Below are 17,664 nucleotides of genomic sequence, written 5' to 3' on the forward strand. Positions count from 1 at the left end.
GCCGTGTATCTAATCCTATCCTGTGTGATACTGTCTGCGATACTGTGCTCTGATCACACATATGACAGCCATGTTTGCGGGGTGCAGCGGTGAGGCAGCCGCGTGTTCTGGGGCCCTGTCACATCACCTCCATCCTCTCGTGCTGGCGGGGTGTCTGCGCCTCCAGTGCTGTCAGCGGCTTCAGCGCACTTTCTTTTAACTGTTGACAGATGTCACAGCAGAGAAAACATGTAAACAAGAACCCCCACCATCCGCTGCCGAGAGGGAGGATCACACAACAGCAAGCAGCCCCGATGTGGATGGCAGCGCCAGGAATGGTCATGGGCCCCCACACCTGCACATGTTCCAGGATAACGGGGCCCTAGAATGTCCGGGCTGTCAGCAAGACAGACCCCAGTGTTTATATACATGGGTCAGGAGCACACAGGATAGGATTAGATACACGGCTCAGCAGACAGTATCACACAGGATAGGATTAGATACACGGCTCAGCAGACGGTATCACACAGGATAGGATTAGATACACGGCTCAGCAGACGGTATCACACAGGATAGGATTAGATACACGGCTCAGCAGACGGTATCACACAGGATAGGATTAGATACACAGCTCAGCAGACAGTATCACACAGGATAGGATTAGATACACGGCTCAGCAGACAGTATCACACAGGATAGGATTAGATACACGGCTCAGCAGACAGTATCACACAGGATAGGATTAGATACACGGCTCAGCAGACAGTATCACACAGGATAGGATTAGATACACGGCTCAGCAGACAGTATCACACAGGATAGGATTAGATACACGGCTCAGCAGACAGTATCACACAGGATAGGATTAGATACACGGCTCAGCAGACAGTATCACACAGGATAGGATTAGATATACGGCTCAGCAGACAGTATCACACAGGATAGGATTAGATACACGGCTCAGCAGACAGTATCACACAGGATAGGATTAGATACACGGCTCAGCAGACAGTATCACACGGGATAGGATTAGATACACGGCTCAGCAGACAGTATCACACGGGATAGGATTAGATACACGGCTCAGCAGACAGTATCACACGGGATAGGATTAGATACACGGCTCAGCAGACAGTATCACACGGGATAGGATTAGATACACGGCTCAGCAGACAGTATCACACGGGATAGGATTAGATACATGGCTCAGCAGACAGTATCACACGGGATAGGATTAGATACACGGCTCAGCAGACAGTATCACACAGGATAGGATTAGATACATGGCTCAGCAGACAGTATCACACAGGATAGGATTAGATACATGGCTCAGCAGACAGTATCACACAGGATAGGATTAGATATACGGCTCAGCAGACAGTATCACACAGGATAGGATTAGATACACGGCTCAGCAGACAGTATCACACAGGATAGGATTGGATACACAGCTCAGCAGACAGTATCAGGATAGGATTAGATACACGGCTCAGCAGACAGTATCACACAGGATAGGATTAGATATACGGCTCAGCAGACAGTATCACACAGGATAGGATTAGATACACGGCTCAGCAGACAGTATCACACAGGATAGGATTAGATACACGGCTCAGCAGACAGTATCACACAGGATAGGATTAGATACACGGCTCAGCAGACAGTATCACACAGGATAGGATTGGATACACAGCTCAGCAGACAGTATCAGGATAGGATTAGATACACGGCTCAGCAGACAGTATCACACGGGATAGGATTAGATACACAGCTCAGCAGACAGTATCAGGATAGGATTAGATACACGGCTCAGCAGACAGTATCACACAGGATAGGATTAGATATACGGCTCAGCAGACAGTATCACACAGGATAGGATTAGATACACGGCTCAGCAGACAGTATCACACAGGATAGGATTAGATACACGGCTCAGCAGACAGTATCACACAGGATAGGATTAGATACACGGCTCAGCAGACAGTATCACACAGGATAGGATTGGATACACAGCTCAGCAGACAGTATCAGGATAGGATTAGATACACGGCTCAGCAGACAGTATCACACGGGATAGGATTAGATACACGGCTCAGCAGACAGTATCACACGGGATAGGATTAGATACACGGCTCAGCAGACAGTATGACACGGGATAGGATTAGATACACGGCTCAGCAGACAGTATGACACGGGTTAGGATTAGATACACGGCTCAGCAGACAGTATCACACGGGATAGGATTAGATACACGGCTCAGCAGACAGTATCACACGGGATAGGATTAGATACACGGCTCAGCAGACAGTATCACACGGGATAGGATTAGATACACGGCTCAGCAGACAGTATCACACGGGATAGGATTAGATACACGGCTCAGCAGACAGTATCACACGGGATAGGATTAGATACACGGCTCAGCAGACAGTATCACACGGGATAGGATTAGATACACGGCTCAGCAGACAGTATCACACGGGATAGGATTAGATACACGGCTCAGCAGACAGTATCACACGGGATAGGATTAGATACATGGCTCAGCAGACAGTATCACACGGGATAGGATTAGATACATGGCTCAGCAGACAGTATCACACGGGATAGGATTAGATACATGGCTCAGCAGACAGTATCACACGGGATAGGATTAGATACATGGCTCAGCAGACAGTATCACACGGGATAGGATTAGATACATGGCTCAGCAGACAGTATCACACGGGATAGGATTAGATACATGGCTCAGCAGACAGTATCACACGGGATAGGATTAGATACATGGCTCAGCAGACAGTATCACACGGGATAGGATTAGATACATGGCTCAGCAGACAGTATCACACGGGATAGGATTAGATACATGGCTCAGCAGACAGTATCACACGGGATAGGATTAGATACATGGCTCAGCAGACAGTATCACACGGGATAGGATTAGATACATGGCTCAGCAGACAGTATCACACGGGATAGGATTAGATACATGGCTCAGCAGACAGTATCACACGGGATAGGATTAGATACATGGCTCAGCAGACAGTATCACACGGGATAGGATTAGATACATGGCTCAGCAGACAGTATCACACGGGATAGGATTAGATACATGGCTCAGCAGACAGTATCACACGGGATAGGATTAGATACACGGCTCAGCAGACAGTATCACACGGGATAGGATTAGATACACGGCTCAGCAGACAGTATCACACGGGATAGGATTAGATACACGGCTCAGCAGACAGTATCACACGGGATAGGATTAGATACACGGCTCAGCAGACAGTATCACACGGGATAGGATTAGATACATGGCTCAGCAGACAGTATCACACGGGATAGGATTAGATGCTGCCTCTGGTCCCGGCTGTCTCCCTACCCTCATGCTCGGACCTGTCATCGCTCTCCATTACCAGCACTTCATTTTTCACAGAATTTCCAGGACTGTAAAGGGAGTAATTTTGGAGACAGTAGAAACGAGAAGATGTCGCCCTGCTCGCCTGCAGATTACTTTGCGGCTGGTTTGTCTCTTGACGACTCCCGTCCATAATAAACTTTCAGGATGAGGGCAACTTCACAAAGAGGGTTACACCTGAGCTGTGCCCCCACGGTGCCCAGCTGCAGGGCTGTCTCTGTGGTATGGACTGTGGCACCTCTGGCACATGGCGAGCGGGCAGGGCTGCAGTCTTACCCAGTACCATCAGTCGCCCGTGTTACACTGCGACTCTCACCCTTCAGAGAACATCACAGGAGGCTCCGGCCCCCAGAGGGTAAAGGGGCCTGTACTGAATGGCTTCCTGGCCTCACTGATTGCAGGAGCCGGTGGGAACCGAGCTGAGCTGCAATACAAGACACAACCTGTGGACAGAGGTGGCGCTGTTTGAGGAATAAAGCAGCTATTTTTTTAGAATTTGGAGCAATCTATTTAAAACCAGAGTGTAAACCAAAAAGATTGAAACACAATACACAGTGTGTCATAGATTACACCTGTGCCCTATTGGGAAGAAGGCACGCACGCCAAAACGCGCGTAGGGGTGGTGGCGCCGCAGGTCCGACGTAATACATGCTTTAGGCTACTTTCACACTGGCGTTTTTTTTAATACGTCGCAATGTGTCATTTAGGGGAAAAAACGCATCCTGCAAAGTTGTTTGCAGGATGCGTTTTTGCCCCATAGAGTTACATTACCGACGCATTGCGACGTATTGACACACGGCGCAACAGTCTTGCGACGGTTGCGCTGTGTTGTGGCGGACCGCCGGGAGCAAAAACCGTTAAATGTAACGTTTTTTGCAGCCGACGGACCGCTTTTTCCGACTGCGCATGCGCGGCCGGAACTCCGCCCCCACCTCCCCGCACCTCACAATGGGGCAGCGGATGCGCCGGAGAAATGCATCCGCTGCACCCGTTGTGCGGCGCATCAAACGCTAGCGTCGGAATCTCGGCCCGACGCAATTCGACGGGCCGAATCCGACGCTAGTGTGAAAGTAGCCTTACTTGTTTACTTACGCATATGTCTACTGTGGCTCATATTGGCTGGATGCTGTGTACCAGCTGATTGGAATTCATCTTCATGTTTATGTATCCATTACTGCTTACGTTTACTTTGTCTTGTATGGCTGGATGCTGTGTACCAGCTGACTGGAATTCACTTACATGTTTATGAACCCACTATTTTGTATGGTAATCCCCATGGTGGACATAATTACCATTTTCTTGCATGATTATAGCCTCTGATCTGCGGCCCCTTGTAGTTGTCACCTTCAGATTATCCCCCTTTGTTTTGTACCATTTTATTATTGAATTGTATTAATAAACTAGTGTTTTGTGTTACATTCCCGTTTTTTGTGCAGTATTTTTTTGTAGGATTTAAAACGAGAGTGTAGGGTATGACCTCTCTGGGGCAACTTTAAATATATACAGAGAATGATCTCTTAAGGCGTTGCAGCCTTTGGAGACTATTTTTTTTATCTACATGAGTTAACCGAGGATCTGTCAGCGAGCTCATTCTGAGGATCCACTGGGACCATTTCTACTTTTATCTGTTTGTTTTTCTGAGCTCCTCTCAGCTGATTTATGACCACATCAGAGATGAATGTGCAGGGAAACCAAGACCCTGGAAAAGCAAAACGATGCAACAATTTTTAACTAAACCCAATTGCAAAACTGATTTTTGGCTGAAAATGCATGCAGTTAAGTAAAAACAACAGCGAGTCCCTAAACTCCTTTTGAGAGGGGAAATGACACGTCGTGCCCCGATCGGGCTGGATCACAGGCCCGGATGGCTCATGTTTTCCACCGTCCTCACTGCCGCCTCTCCAGACCGGCGCTGGCGGCTCAGAACCCAGCAAGTTACAGGCTTCGTGTCCAACATAGTTTAACATTGTTCTGACAGGCGGAGAATTAACCTGTCACTCCGCTCGGCTGCCTTCCAAAGCCGGCGGACACTTATCTAAATGAGCAGTTATCCTCGAGAGGGAGATACTTTCAGCTTTGTTGCCTGGCGTATCGCTCTCCATCACGGCGTGAGCCGGCGCGGCTTCCAATCACGGCTGTTTTAAATAGTATTATTTCCTAAGCGCTTATGCTTGGCCGAAAGTGAGAGTGAAGTAGGGGAATAAAGGGAGGGGAGGCGAGGAGGGGGGTCCATAGAGAACTGTTATTTCAGGCCCTTCTCCTCCATGCCTCCTCTCCTTCTCCTTGGCTTTAATTACAGCCTTTCTGCGGGAGTCCGGTGGGCTAGAGACGGTGAAGCGATCAGTTCTTGAAACCTGTCATTTCAGCCTCTTCAAAAAAAGAGGAATCTACACATTTTCACCACAAGGTGCGAAGTGGTCTGTCTTTGCCCCCAGCGGGGTAGTAATGACACACACACTTTGCTGCAAGCTGAGAGTGAATGAAGTCCGTCTGCAGTTCTGCTGTCACAGGCCTCATTAATGGTGTCATTTGACAGCAATTTGGGCTTCATGTATCCTTGTCTTTATTATTTTTTTTCTCTATTTTTTTTTCCTCTCTCCCTCCCTTTGCCTGGGAAAAAAAAAAATCTGACTAGGTATCTACGAGACGCCAGCAGGAACCATCCTGCACCACGCTCACTTAGACATCGAGACGTTCACCATGGACCGCGAGGTGCGGAAGATCAAGCAGGGGCTGTCGCTGAGGTTCTCCGAGCAGGTCTACAATGGTAGGTGACCCGTGCCTCGCCCGTGTTACCCGTGTCACTGACGTGATAACATCGTAGAGCAGCGCCCCTTGTAATTTCTGCACACCAGCAATGCAGACTTTGGGGCTTAAAGGAGAGCTTCACACAAAGCTCAACGTGAAGATGCTCATATAGGTGATCTAAAACGTCACAATGATAAATATCATATTGGTTGGAGATGTGGTTGGTAAACTGAGAAATGCATTGCCATAGAGAAACAAAGTAAGATTCTGTCTGCAGTCACCACTAGGGGGAGCTCCCTGTATACAGAGATACATGATAAGATTCTATCTGCAGCCACCACTAGGGGAAGCTCCCTGTATACAGAGATACATGATAAGATTCTATCTGCAGCCACCACTAGGGGGAGCTCCCTGTATATAGAGATACATGATAAGATCCTGTGTGCAGCTACCACTAGGGGGAGCTCCCTGTATACAGAGATACATAAGATCCTGTCTGCAGCCACCACTAGGGGGAGCTCCCTGTATACAGAGATACATAAGATCCTGTCTGCAGCCACCACTGGGGGAGCTCCCTGTATACAGAGATACACAATAAGATTCTGTCTGCAGCCACCACTAGGGGGAGCTCCCTGTATACAGAGATACATGATAAGATTCTATCTGCAGCCACCACTAGGGGGAGCTCCCTGTATATAGAGATACATGATAAGATCCTGTGTGCAGCTACCACTAGGGGGAGCTCCCTGTATACAGAGATACATAAGATCCTGTCTGCAGCCACCACTAGGGGGAGCTCCCTGTATACAGAGATACATAAGATCCTGTCTGCAGCCACCACTGGGGGAGCTCCCTGTATACAGAGATACACAATAAGATTCTGTCTGCAGCCACCACTAGGGGGAGCTCCCTGTATACAGAGATATATGATAAGATTCTGTCTGCAGTCACCACTAGGGGGAGCTCCCTGTATACAGATATACATAAGATTCTGTCTGTTGCCAGCACTAGGGGGAGCTCCCTGTATGCAGAGATATATGATAAGATCCTGTCTGCAGCCATCACTAGGGGAAGCTCCCTGTATACAGAGATACATGATAAGATTCTGTCTGTAGCCACCACTAGGGGGAGCTCCCTGTATACAGAGCTACATGATAAGATTCTGTCTGCAGCCACCACAGGGGGAGCTCCCTGTATACAGAGGTAAATGATAAGGTTCTGTCTGCAGCCACCAGTAGGGGGAGGTCTCTGTATACAGAGATAGGCTGCCGTCACACTAGCAGTATTTGGTCAGTATTTTACATCAGTATTTGTAAGCCAAAACCAGGAGTGGAACAAATAGAGAAAAAGTATAATAGAAACATGTCACCATTTCTGCATTTATCACCCACTCCTGGTTTTGGCTTACAAATACTGATGTAAAATACTGACCAAATATTGCTAGTGTGATGGCAGCCATACATGCTGAGATCCTGTCTACAGCCACCACTAGGGGGAGCTCCCTGTATACAGAGATACATGATAAGATTCTGTCTGCAGCCACCACTAGGGGAAGCTCCCTGTATACAGAGATACATGATAAGATTCTGTCTGCAGCCACCACTAGGGGGAGCTCCCTGTATACAGAGATACATGATAAGATTCTGTCTGCAGCCACCACCAGGGGGAGCTCCCTGTATACAGAGATACATGATAAGATCCTGTCTACAGCCACCACTAGGGAAGCTCCCTGTATACAGAGATATATGGTAAGATCCTGTCTGTAGCCACCACTAGGGGGAGCTCCCTGTATACAGAGATACATGGTAAGATCCTGTCTGCAGCCACCACTAGGGGGAGCTCCCTGTATACAGAGATACATGTTAAGATCCTGTCTACAGCCACCACTAGGGGGAGCGCCCTGCATACAGAGATACATGATAAGATCCTGTCTACAGCCACCACTAGGGGGAGCGCCCTGCATACAGAGATACATGATAAGATCCTGTCTGCAGTCACTACTAGGGGGAGCTCCCTGTATACAGAGATATATGATAAGATCCTGTCTACAGCCACTATTAGGGGGAGCTCCCTGTATACAGAGATATATGATAAGATCCTGTCTGCAGCCACCACTAGGGGGAGCGCCCTGCATACAGAGATACATGATAAGATCCTGTCTGCAGTCACTATTAGGGGGAGCTCCCTGTATACAGAGATATATGATAAGATCCGGTCTACAGCCATCACTAGGGAAGCTCCCTGTATACAGAGATACATGATAAGATCCTGTCTGCAGCCACCACTAGGGGTAGCTCCCTGTATACAGAGATACATGATAAGATCCTGTCTACAGCCACCACTAGGGGGAGCTCCCTGTATACAGAGATACATGATAAGAATCTGTCTGCAGCCACCACTAGGGGTAGCTCCCTGTATACAGAGATACATGATAAGATCCTGTCTACAGCCACCACTAGGGAAGCTCCCTGTATACAGAGATACATGATAAGATCCTGTCTGCAGCCACCACTAGACGGAGCTCCTGTATACAGAGATACATGATAAGATTCTGTCTGCAGCCACCACTAGGGGGAGCTCCCTGTATACAGAGATACATGATAAGATTCTGTCTGCAGCCACCACTAGTGGGAGCTCCCTGTATACAGAGATGCATGATAAGATCTGTCTGCAGCCATCACAGGGAGAGCTCCCTGTATACAGAGATACATGACAAGATTCTGTCTGCAGCCACCACTAGGGGGAGCTCCCTGTATACAGAGATGCATGATAAGATCTGTCTGCAGCCATCACAGGGAGAGCTCCCTGTATACAGAGATACATGACAAGATTCTGTCTGCAGCCACCACTAGGGGGAGCTCCCTGTATACAGAGATGCATGATAAGATCTGTCTGCAGCCATCACAGGGAGAGCTCCCTGTATACAGAGATACATGATAAGATCCTTTCTGCAGCCACCACTAGGGGGAGCTCCCTGTATACAGACATAGAAGACAACATTCTTTCTGCTGCCACCACTAGGGGGCGCTCACTGCATACAGAGATACATATGAATGTACCTTCAGTCTGTTGATGCTTTCACAGCAACTCCCACAGCAGGCACAATAGTCACATGATTAGAGATGAGCAAATATTTTCGGAAAACGATCGCCAAATCTGAATGTGCCATTTTCGTGTCATATGTATACCATATTTGTGCCGAATTTATGTTTGATAATCATTTCCGAACATATTCGCTCATCTGTACTCACATTGATTCCAATGGCGTTCGATTATGTCCGGCGAATATTGCAAATATGGCAATGGTAATCTAAATCGAAAATTGAAATACTCGCTCATTTCTACACATGATCACAGCAATGTGGTGGTTTGAAGGAGAAAAAAAAAAAAACCGCTGGATTTGTTTATTCTTATTGACTTCAGTGGAACTACAGGTGACAACCCCTGTGGGAGCTTGAATTTTGGCCATACTGGTTGTCACCCCAGCATTCCCTGGGAAAGATACAGCTAAGAAAGGTGGTTGTGCCTTCTTAAAGAAGCACTATCATCAAAGTTTTATCCTTTCAATATACTGCAATTATCAAATTGTATTGCACTGTGTACTTACAATTGCCCATTTTGCCTTTCCACCCAGTAAGTTCTTCTCTTTTCTCTGCTCTATGTAGAAACAGGAAGTGTCTTGTGCTTGCAAAAATCATTCCCCTATTCACCTCCTCCCCCCCTGCCATTGACTTTTGCTGTGGCTTATTACTCATACAGGGAAAATTGTCCTCCTGTTTCTACATAGAGCTTAGAAGGATTCAGCTCGTCAGATATTAATCACGTGATGATATAGACCTAATGGAAGCCAGAAGAATTAAGTGGGTAGAAAGGCAAAATGATCAATTGTAAGTGCACGTTGCTGTATAATATGATGATTCCTATATATTCATGGGGTACAAATTTTGATGGGAGGAGTGCTTCTTTAAGGCCTTTTTCCTTTTACAAAAACTCAGCCCCTTTAATGTTAATGCCCCAGTTGCACGGTTAGCTGATGACGTCTGCATAGCCCAGGGGAACGGCCGGAGATTTAGGGACAGATGTGCTCTGGTATTCCTTTCCCGGGAGGAAAGTTGAAGTCCTTTCTTCTGCCTGTGACTAATGTTACCTTCGGAGAATGCTATGGAAGGTGAGCTCACCTGAGCCGGCTCCCAGCGCACACGTCCATATGGTCTCTGATTCCTGACCCTGATAAGGCGCGGGGTCAGGCCGCAGCCTGGCGTCTTTCATACAGGGAGCAGAGTTATCCTGTGCGGCCCCAACTCTGCCTATAGATCCCGGATTTTCTAGAATTACCATCCAAACGTTTCAAGTCACCGCCGCGGTTCCTCCTGCGGTTCACGGACGTCGATAATTAGAGCACACAGCGCAGTCATGCATGAAAGACGGGAAGTTATCAGGAGCAATCTCCAGCAAATAACCCGCGCTCACATTTCATGACAAAGAAAAAAAATCACTACCCCTCGAATTACGTAAAGTTAGTAAACTATTGGTAAAATTCCCAAAATCTGGCGTGTCATTCTGGACTAGTGAGCTTACTGGACCATGGGATCTGATTTATTACTCTATACAGATGGCTCCTTTTCCAGAAAATGGTGGTAGTGCTTAGTACATCACATTGTATGAATGGACCACCAGGCCACATGAGCAAATGCCCCATTTTCCGAGCTGCCTGCTCTGTCTTCTTAGTGTCTGTAGCCTCTCTGTCCTGATCAATGCCCTGGTCTCATTTCTGCAGGTTTCTGGTACAGCCCTGAGTGCGAGTTCGTCCGTACCTGTATCTCCAAATCTCAGGAGCAGGTGGAAGGCAAAGTGCAGGTGTCTGTCCTGAAGGGGCAAGTTTATGTGCTGGGCCGTGAGTCACCGCAGTCTCTGTATAACGAGGAGTTGGTCAGGTAAGACCCCATCTAAAATTGTCTGGGTGCTACCATCACTTCTGATCATTGCCTCATTACATTGCATGAAGCTTCAGTATAGAAAACGCCCAGATTTGCAGTCATCTGCTCCTCTCAATAAAATCTGTGGGGGGGGGGGTGGCTCCAGACTACATAAGGGTCAATATGTGTAGTCTGACCCCGCCCCATGACATGTATTGTGCTGCTGGAGTCGTGCCCTGATCACACTAGAGTTTGGCCATATACTGAGGCCGCCAAAAACCATACTGACATGTGTCAATACAATATTCAAGCTGATTGTTAATGCCTGTACAATTTTGCAGATAAACCGCAGTTGTACCTCTAAAATAGTGTGGCCGTTGCCGCATTACAAAAGGCAATTTTGACACAAGAGGATCGGATTGTTCATAGGGTCAGGGAAGGCAACATTGTAGCTACCAAGTCGGCCACGACACCACCACCAATGCAATCCCCGAGGGCCTTATTATCTCTGGACAGGCCTGCCAAGAGTAAGAGCAGCGCTACCTGAAGCCGATACCCCACCTGTATTTATTTTACCTGAGCTCTCATATTATCTCCACCATACCCCATCCCTCCTCCCATCCATTTCCAAATCAGCAGCTTCTGCATCCAAATCCAGCCCCTCTCATTATGTCACTTTCGCTCTCTCTCGGGGAGATTAGATGAATAAAGTGAAAAGAGGAGAAAAAAAATACCAACAACTCGCTAAAGCGAGCGCGATCAGTGGAGAGCCGGCATTTATACTCGCTGCGGCTCCAACCATTTTGCCTTTCTTCTTCTTGACTTTTGCATCTTTGCTTTGAAAGCTTTTGAATGACAGCGTAACGGGATGCAGGGGGAACGAGCGCGCCGTTGCAACCAGCGCCGGGTGGAAATGCCTCCGCTCAGTGGGTATAAAGTAATGTAATTATAGAGCAGGGCACAGTCACTTCAATGAGCAAAAATAAAAGGCGACGCTTTTCTTCTGTGTCTCTTTCCTTCATACTTTACTTTCACGTCAGGGGAGGTAAAATCGTTCTGGGAGCGTTTTTTTTTTGGTGGTAATTTCTATGATGGGGGTAGGAGCGGTGCTGGCAGGGCACGCCGGCGGTTCGCTTTTACAATTCCCATGTTTCAATCTCCCCGTAATTGTAAGTTTGATATTAACAGCGAGTAGGGAACGGTAGGGACATAGAGATGGGAAAAGAGGGGCAGGGGGCATCTAAAGGACCTTACTTTTATATGTGGACGCCATTGTTATCCGACTTTCCCAGAATTTTGAGTAGCCAGCTTTGTAGTGATCTACGTCTGTCCCTACATCAGGGTCAGTTGCAGACCTGACAACCTGGGGTACTGACACTCCTCTTTCTCTCCGCAGCATGGACAAGCAGGGAGATTACGAGCCGTGTGATGCGTCTGGATTCATCAGGATTAATGCTGTCAGGTGAGGCCCATTCATTTTTTGGAGGGGGCGTACGTCTGCTGCCATTTAAAGCGTTATCCTGGTTGCTAGGCAACAAGGATATGGGATGAGTCTGATGGTGATAGCCTGGAGTAGTCACACATGGCAACCAATCAGGTTCAAGCTTTCACTCTTCCGACGCAGGTTAGGAGTTACCTCACTGGTTGTTATGGAAGACATGTCCAGGTCTTATCAATCACTGCAGCCATGCCAACACTTTCTGTAGCTCCTGTATAAAACACTGCCTTGTCTCCTTCAGTCTCGTCCATACCGGACCCCCTCCTTCACATTGATTCTGTTTCCCATACATTAGGTTTCATGTATCAAACTCCTCTACTAGGCCTCGTCTCCCATAGCGACCAGTCAGAGGGCAGCTGTCATTTCTTACCTTGCTCTGTTACCTGTGCTGGGATTGGTTGCTGCTATTATTTGGGTTTATTATTTTGCAGGCCTTAGCAATCAATCACAGCGGAGTTTTACAGAGCAAGATGAGAAATGAAAGCTGCCATCTTATTGGTTTCTAGGGGAGATGAGGCCGATTACATGGATTTGATAAATGTAGTCCAATATATGTGTAGACGAGAATAAAGCTGAGGGTTTTATGATGAAGGGGGTCCAGTAATCATGATATTGAAGGAAGCACGTTAATCAACTGCTGAAAGTAGGCAAAGTTACCTGTTGGTGACTGCAAAAATTCCACGATCACACAGAGCTGACCACAATCAAACTTAAAACGGCTTTTAATAGAGGTAGAGAGCCCGTTTAATGTGTTTTATAATGTGCCCTCCACGCGGAGGTGAATGGATCCAAACACTTACCTCGGTTTATCACCATACATAGGTTGATAGCTACTAATACAGTTAGGTCCATATATATTTGGACAGAGACAACATTTTTCTCATTTTGGTTATAGACATTACCACAATGAATTTTAAACAAAACGATTCAGATGCAGTTGAAGTTCAGACTTTTAGCTTTCATTTGAGGGTATCCACATTAAAATTGGTTGAAGGGTTTAGGAGTTTCAGCTCCTTAACATGTGCCACCCTGTTTTTAAAGGGACCAAAAGTAATTGGACAATTGATTCCAACGCTATTTCATGGAAAGGTGTGGGCAATCCCTTCGTTATGTCATTCTCAATTAAGCAGATAAAAGGCCTGGAGTTGATTTGAGGTGTGGTGCTTGCATTTGGAAGGTTTTGCTGTGAAGTAAACATGTGGTCAAAGGAGCTCTCCATGCAGGTGAAACAAGCCATCCTTAAGCTGCGAAAACAGAAAAAAACCATCTGAGAAATTGCTACAATATTAGGAGTGGCAAAATTTACAGTTTGGTACATCCTGAGAAAGAAAGAAAGCACTGGTGAACTCATCAATGCAAAAAGACCTTGGCGCTCACGGAAGACAACAGTGGTGGATGATAGCAGAATAATCTCCAGGGTGAAGAGAAACCCCTTCACAACAGCCAACCAAGTGAACAACACTCTCCAGGAGGTCGGTGTATCAATATCCAAATCTACCATAAAGAGAAGACTGCATGAAAGTAAACACAGAGGGTTCACTGCACGGTGCAAGCCACTCATAAGCATCAAGAATAAAAAGGCTAGACTGGACTTTGCTAAAAAACATCTAAAAAAGCCAGCACAGTTCTGGAAGAACATTCTTTGGACAGATGAAACCAAGATCAACCTCTACCAGAATGATGGAAAGAGAAAAGTATGGCGAAGGCGTGGTACAGCTCATGATCCAAAGCATACCGCATTATCTGTAAAACACGGCGGAGGCAGTGTGATGGCTTGGGCATGCATGGCTGCCAGGGGCACTGGGTCACTAGTGTTTATTGATGATGTGACACAGGACAGAAGCAGCCGAATGAATTCTGAGGTATTCAGAGACATACTGTGAGCTCAGATCCAGCCAAATGCAGCCAAACTGATTGGTCGTCATTTCATACTACAGCTGGACAATGACCCAAAACATAAAGCCAAAGCAACACAGGAGTTTATTAAAGCAAAGAAGTGGAATATTCTTGAATCGCCAAGTCAGTCACCTGATCTCAACCCAATTGAGCATGCATTTCACTTCTTAAAGATTAAACTTCAGACAGAAAGGCCCACAAACAAGCAGCAACTGAAAACCACTGCAGTGAAGGCCTGGCAGAGCATCAAAAAGGAGGAAACACAGCGTCTGGTGATGTCCATGAGTTCAAGACTTCAGGCAGCCATTGCCAACAAAGGGTTTTCAACCAAGTACTAAAACTGAACATTATATTTACAATTATTGAATCTGTCCAAATACATTTGGTCCCTTTAAAAACAGGGTGGCATATGTTAAGGAGCTGAAACTCCTAAACCCTTCATCCAATTTTAATGTGCATACCCTCAAATGAAAGCTAAAAGTCTGAACTTCAACTGCATCTGAATTGTTTTATTTAAAATTCATTGTGGTAATGTCTATAACCAAAATTAGAAAAATGTTGTCTCTGTCCAAATATATATATGGACCTAACTGTACATTTGTACCGCCACCTCCACACCACCCATACATGTGCTATATGGAGAAAAGTACTGGGCCCCACATCTTTTCCGGTATCATTGTAATTGGTGTATAACACCCAGCCCTGTCCCGTGCCAGAGTATAACATCTGGCCCCATTGTCCCTGGTGTATAACACCCAGCCCTGTCCCCTGCCTCAAGTATAACATCTGGCCCCATTGTCCCTGGTGTATAACACCCAGCCCTGTCCCCTGCCTCAAGTATAACATCTGGCCCCATTGCCCCTGGTATATAACATCCAGCCCTATTACCTCTCAGAGTATTGCATCCGGCCCCATTGTCCCCGGTGTATCACATCCGGCCCCATTGTCCCTGATGTATAGCATTTGGCCCTCTTGTCTGTTGGAATATAACATCCGACTCCATTGTCCCCGGTGTATCGCATCCGACTCCATTGTCCCCGGTGTATCACATCCGGCCACATTGTCCCCGGTGTATCACATCCGGCCACATTGTCCCCGGTGTATCACATCCGGCCCCATTGTCCCCGGTGTATCACATCCGGCCCCATTGTCCCCGGTGTATCAATAATAATAGTACTGTGCAAAAGTTTTAGGCAGGTGTGGAATAAATGCTGTAGAGTTAGAAGCGTCAACATATAGAAGTGTTACAATAAGCTATTACGCAATTAACAAAATGCAAAGTGACTGAACAAAAGAGAAATTTAAATCCCATCAGTATCTGGTGACCGTCCGTTGTCACCATCATCAGTATCTGGTGACCGCCTGTCGCCTCCATCAGTATCTGGTGACCGCCCGTCACCTCCATCATCAGTATCTGGTGACTGCCCGTTGCCTCCATCATCAGTATCTGGTGACTGCCCGTCGCCTCCATCATCAGTATCTGGTGACCACCCGTTGCCTCCATTATCAGTATCTGGTGACCGCCCATCGACTCCATCACTTCTTCTCATCACTTGCACACAGGTTATGAAGGAACTCAGCAGAAGGTTTTGCTAAACATCTTGAAGAACTGACCCCAGATCTTCTGTGTATGAGGCTTGTGCAGATCCGTCTGTCTCTTCATGTGATCCCAGACAGACTGGATGATGTGACATCAGGGCTCTGTGGGACCGGATCATCACTTCCAGGACTCCTCGTTATTGATGACATTAGGTGGATCTTGGGGTTGTTTGGAGCCATTCCGATGCCTCCCTGTTGGTATTACATAATAGGGTAGTATCTGCTGGGATTTATCAACATTCAGAACATCATTAAATCCTGACCAAAGCCCTGTTTGCTGTAAGGAAGCCCTAGACTTTTAGGACCCTCCTGATAATGCAGCAGATAAAAGACATAATGAAGTCCTCAAGCAGCGCCGAGTTTCCTTGGCCGACCATTGTGTCTCCAGATCCTCAGCATTGTCCATTTCTTGGTGCTACTTCAGTAGCACTTGAGCAGCATGTCATGAACCCCAGTGAGTTTGCCTGGGAGACACCTTGCTGATGCAGTGTAACTACCTGATTGGTAAAATGGTTTATTCATACACACGACTATAATCCTACGACCTAGCGACCTAGAAGAAATGATCAAGGTGACAGGCGGCACCAGATACTGATGGGATTTACCGTTGTCTTTTCTTCATTCACTTTGCATTTTGTGACTTGATAAACTATTAACAATTCTTCTATTTCTGAAAGCTTCTTCCTCTGCAGCATTTTTTTTCTATAGCTGCTGTAGTGCAGGTCTGAATGACCACGCTGATAGGGTTAACCGTGTCAGGTCCTGTATGGGGTCTGGTAGGGTTCCCACAGCATTTACATAAAAGGCTTTCTCTCCATTAATTGACGGTGATCTGCATTCACCTTCCTGTCCTCCAAGGCGTTTTGGAAGAATAATACACCCCTCCCCATAGAATTCCGCATCCATAATAAAGCGCTTACCTGACTTATTAACAAATAAAATTGACCTTGTAACTCGTTGCCATTGATTTACATGAATGACATCGACCTTTCGCTAATTTACTTTTTCCCTCCCCCACCTTTTTCTTCTCTTTCTACAGATTAAAAGAATATCACCGATTAGGGAAGAAGGTCACAGCTCCTGCGAAATAAAAACAGGAAGAAAAGGAAAAAAAGAAAAGGAACAAAGCCGCGGCGATAGAAGAGGAGAGCGGCGGCTGCCTGCGTCTTATCCTCATCCCGTCTCTCCTTCCTCTCATTGATTGGTCGCCGTGATCAATGAAAATGTTTAGCGCAGTAAATCGCAGGTTACATGAGTCTACGAGCAGCAATTACCAGGAGGTTGTGCGGGACGGAAGGGGTTAACAGCGCTGATATTAAAGGAAATCATTTCTGTAGAGTCAATTAAAAATAAATAAAAGCTGTGTATTCAGCGAGATTGTAAGCGACGGTGGCTTTGGTGTGTTACTGACAGGTAATGGGCTGTGCGGAAGATTACAGCACAAAGCTGCGGTGTATTAATAGAGTACAGGAACAAGGGGATTTCAAGTAGAGGTGCATGACACATAGATAAAGTAGCAGAAGAGTGAGTGCAGCTCTGGGGTATAATAGAGCATGTAACTCAGGATCAGTAATGTACGTACACAGAGACTGCACCAGCAGTATAGT

General features: G+C 46.7%; 1 protein-coding gene across 2 annotated transcripts in view; it reads left to right on the forward strand.

Moving 5' to 3' along the window:
• The window catches only part of ASS1 (argininosuccinate synthase 1), a 59,481-nt gene extending 42,037 nt beyond the window's left edge, over positions 1-17,444 (forward strand). For both annotated transcript variants that reach the window (XM_069747523.1, XM_069747524.1), the window contains exons 13-16: positions 6,036-6,167; positions 10,926-11,082; positions 12,461-12,526; positions 17,097-17,444. In XM_069747523.1, the coding sequence (XP_069603624.1) occupies positions 6,036-6,167; positions 10,926-11,082; positions 12,461-12,526; positions 17,097-17,148 (407 nt within the window). In that variant the 3' untranslated portion in view covers positions 17,149-17,444. The remainder of the gene's footprint in view (positions 1-6,035; positions 6,168-10,925; positions 11,083-12,460; positions 12,527-17,096) is intronic.
• Positions 17,445-17,664: the final 220 nt, after the last annotated feature.

Source organism: Ranitomeya imitator, chromosome 2 (assembly GCF_032444005.1).
Source record: "Ranitomeya imitator isolate aRanImi1 chromosome 2, aRanImi1.pri, whole genome shotgun sequence".
Lineage (NCBI taxonomy): Eukaryota > Metazoa > Chordata > Amphibia > Anura > Dendrobatidae > Ranitomeya > Ranitomeya imitator.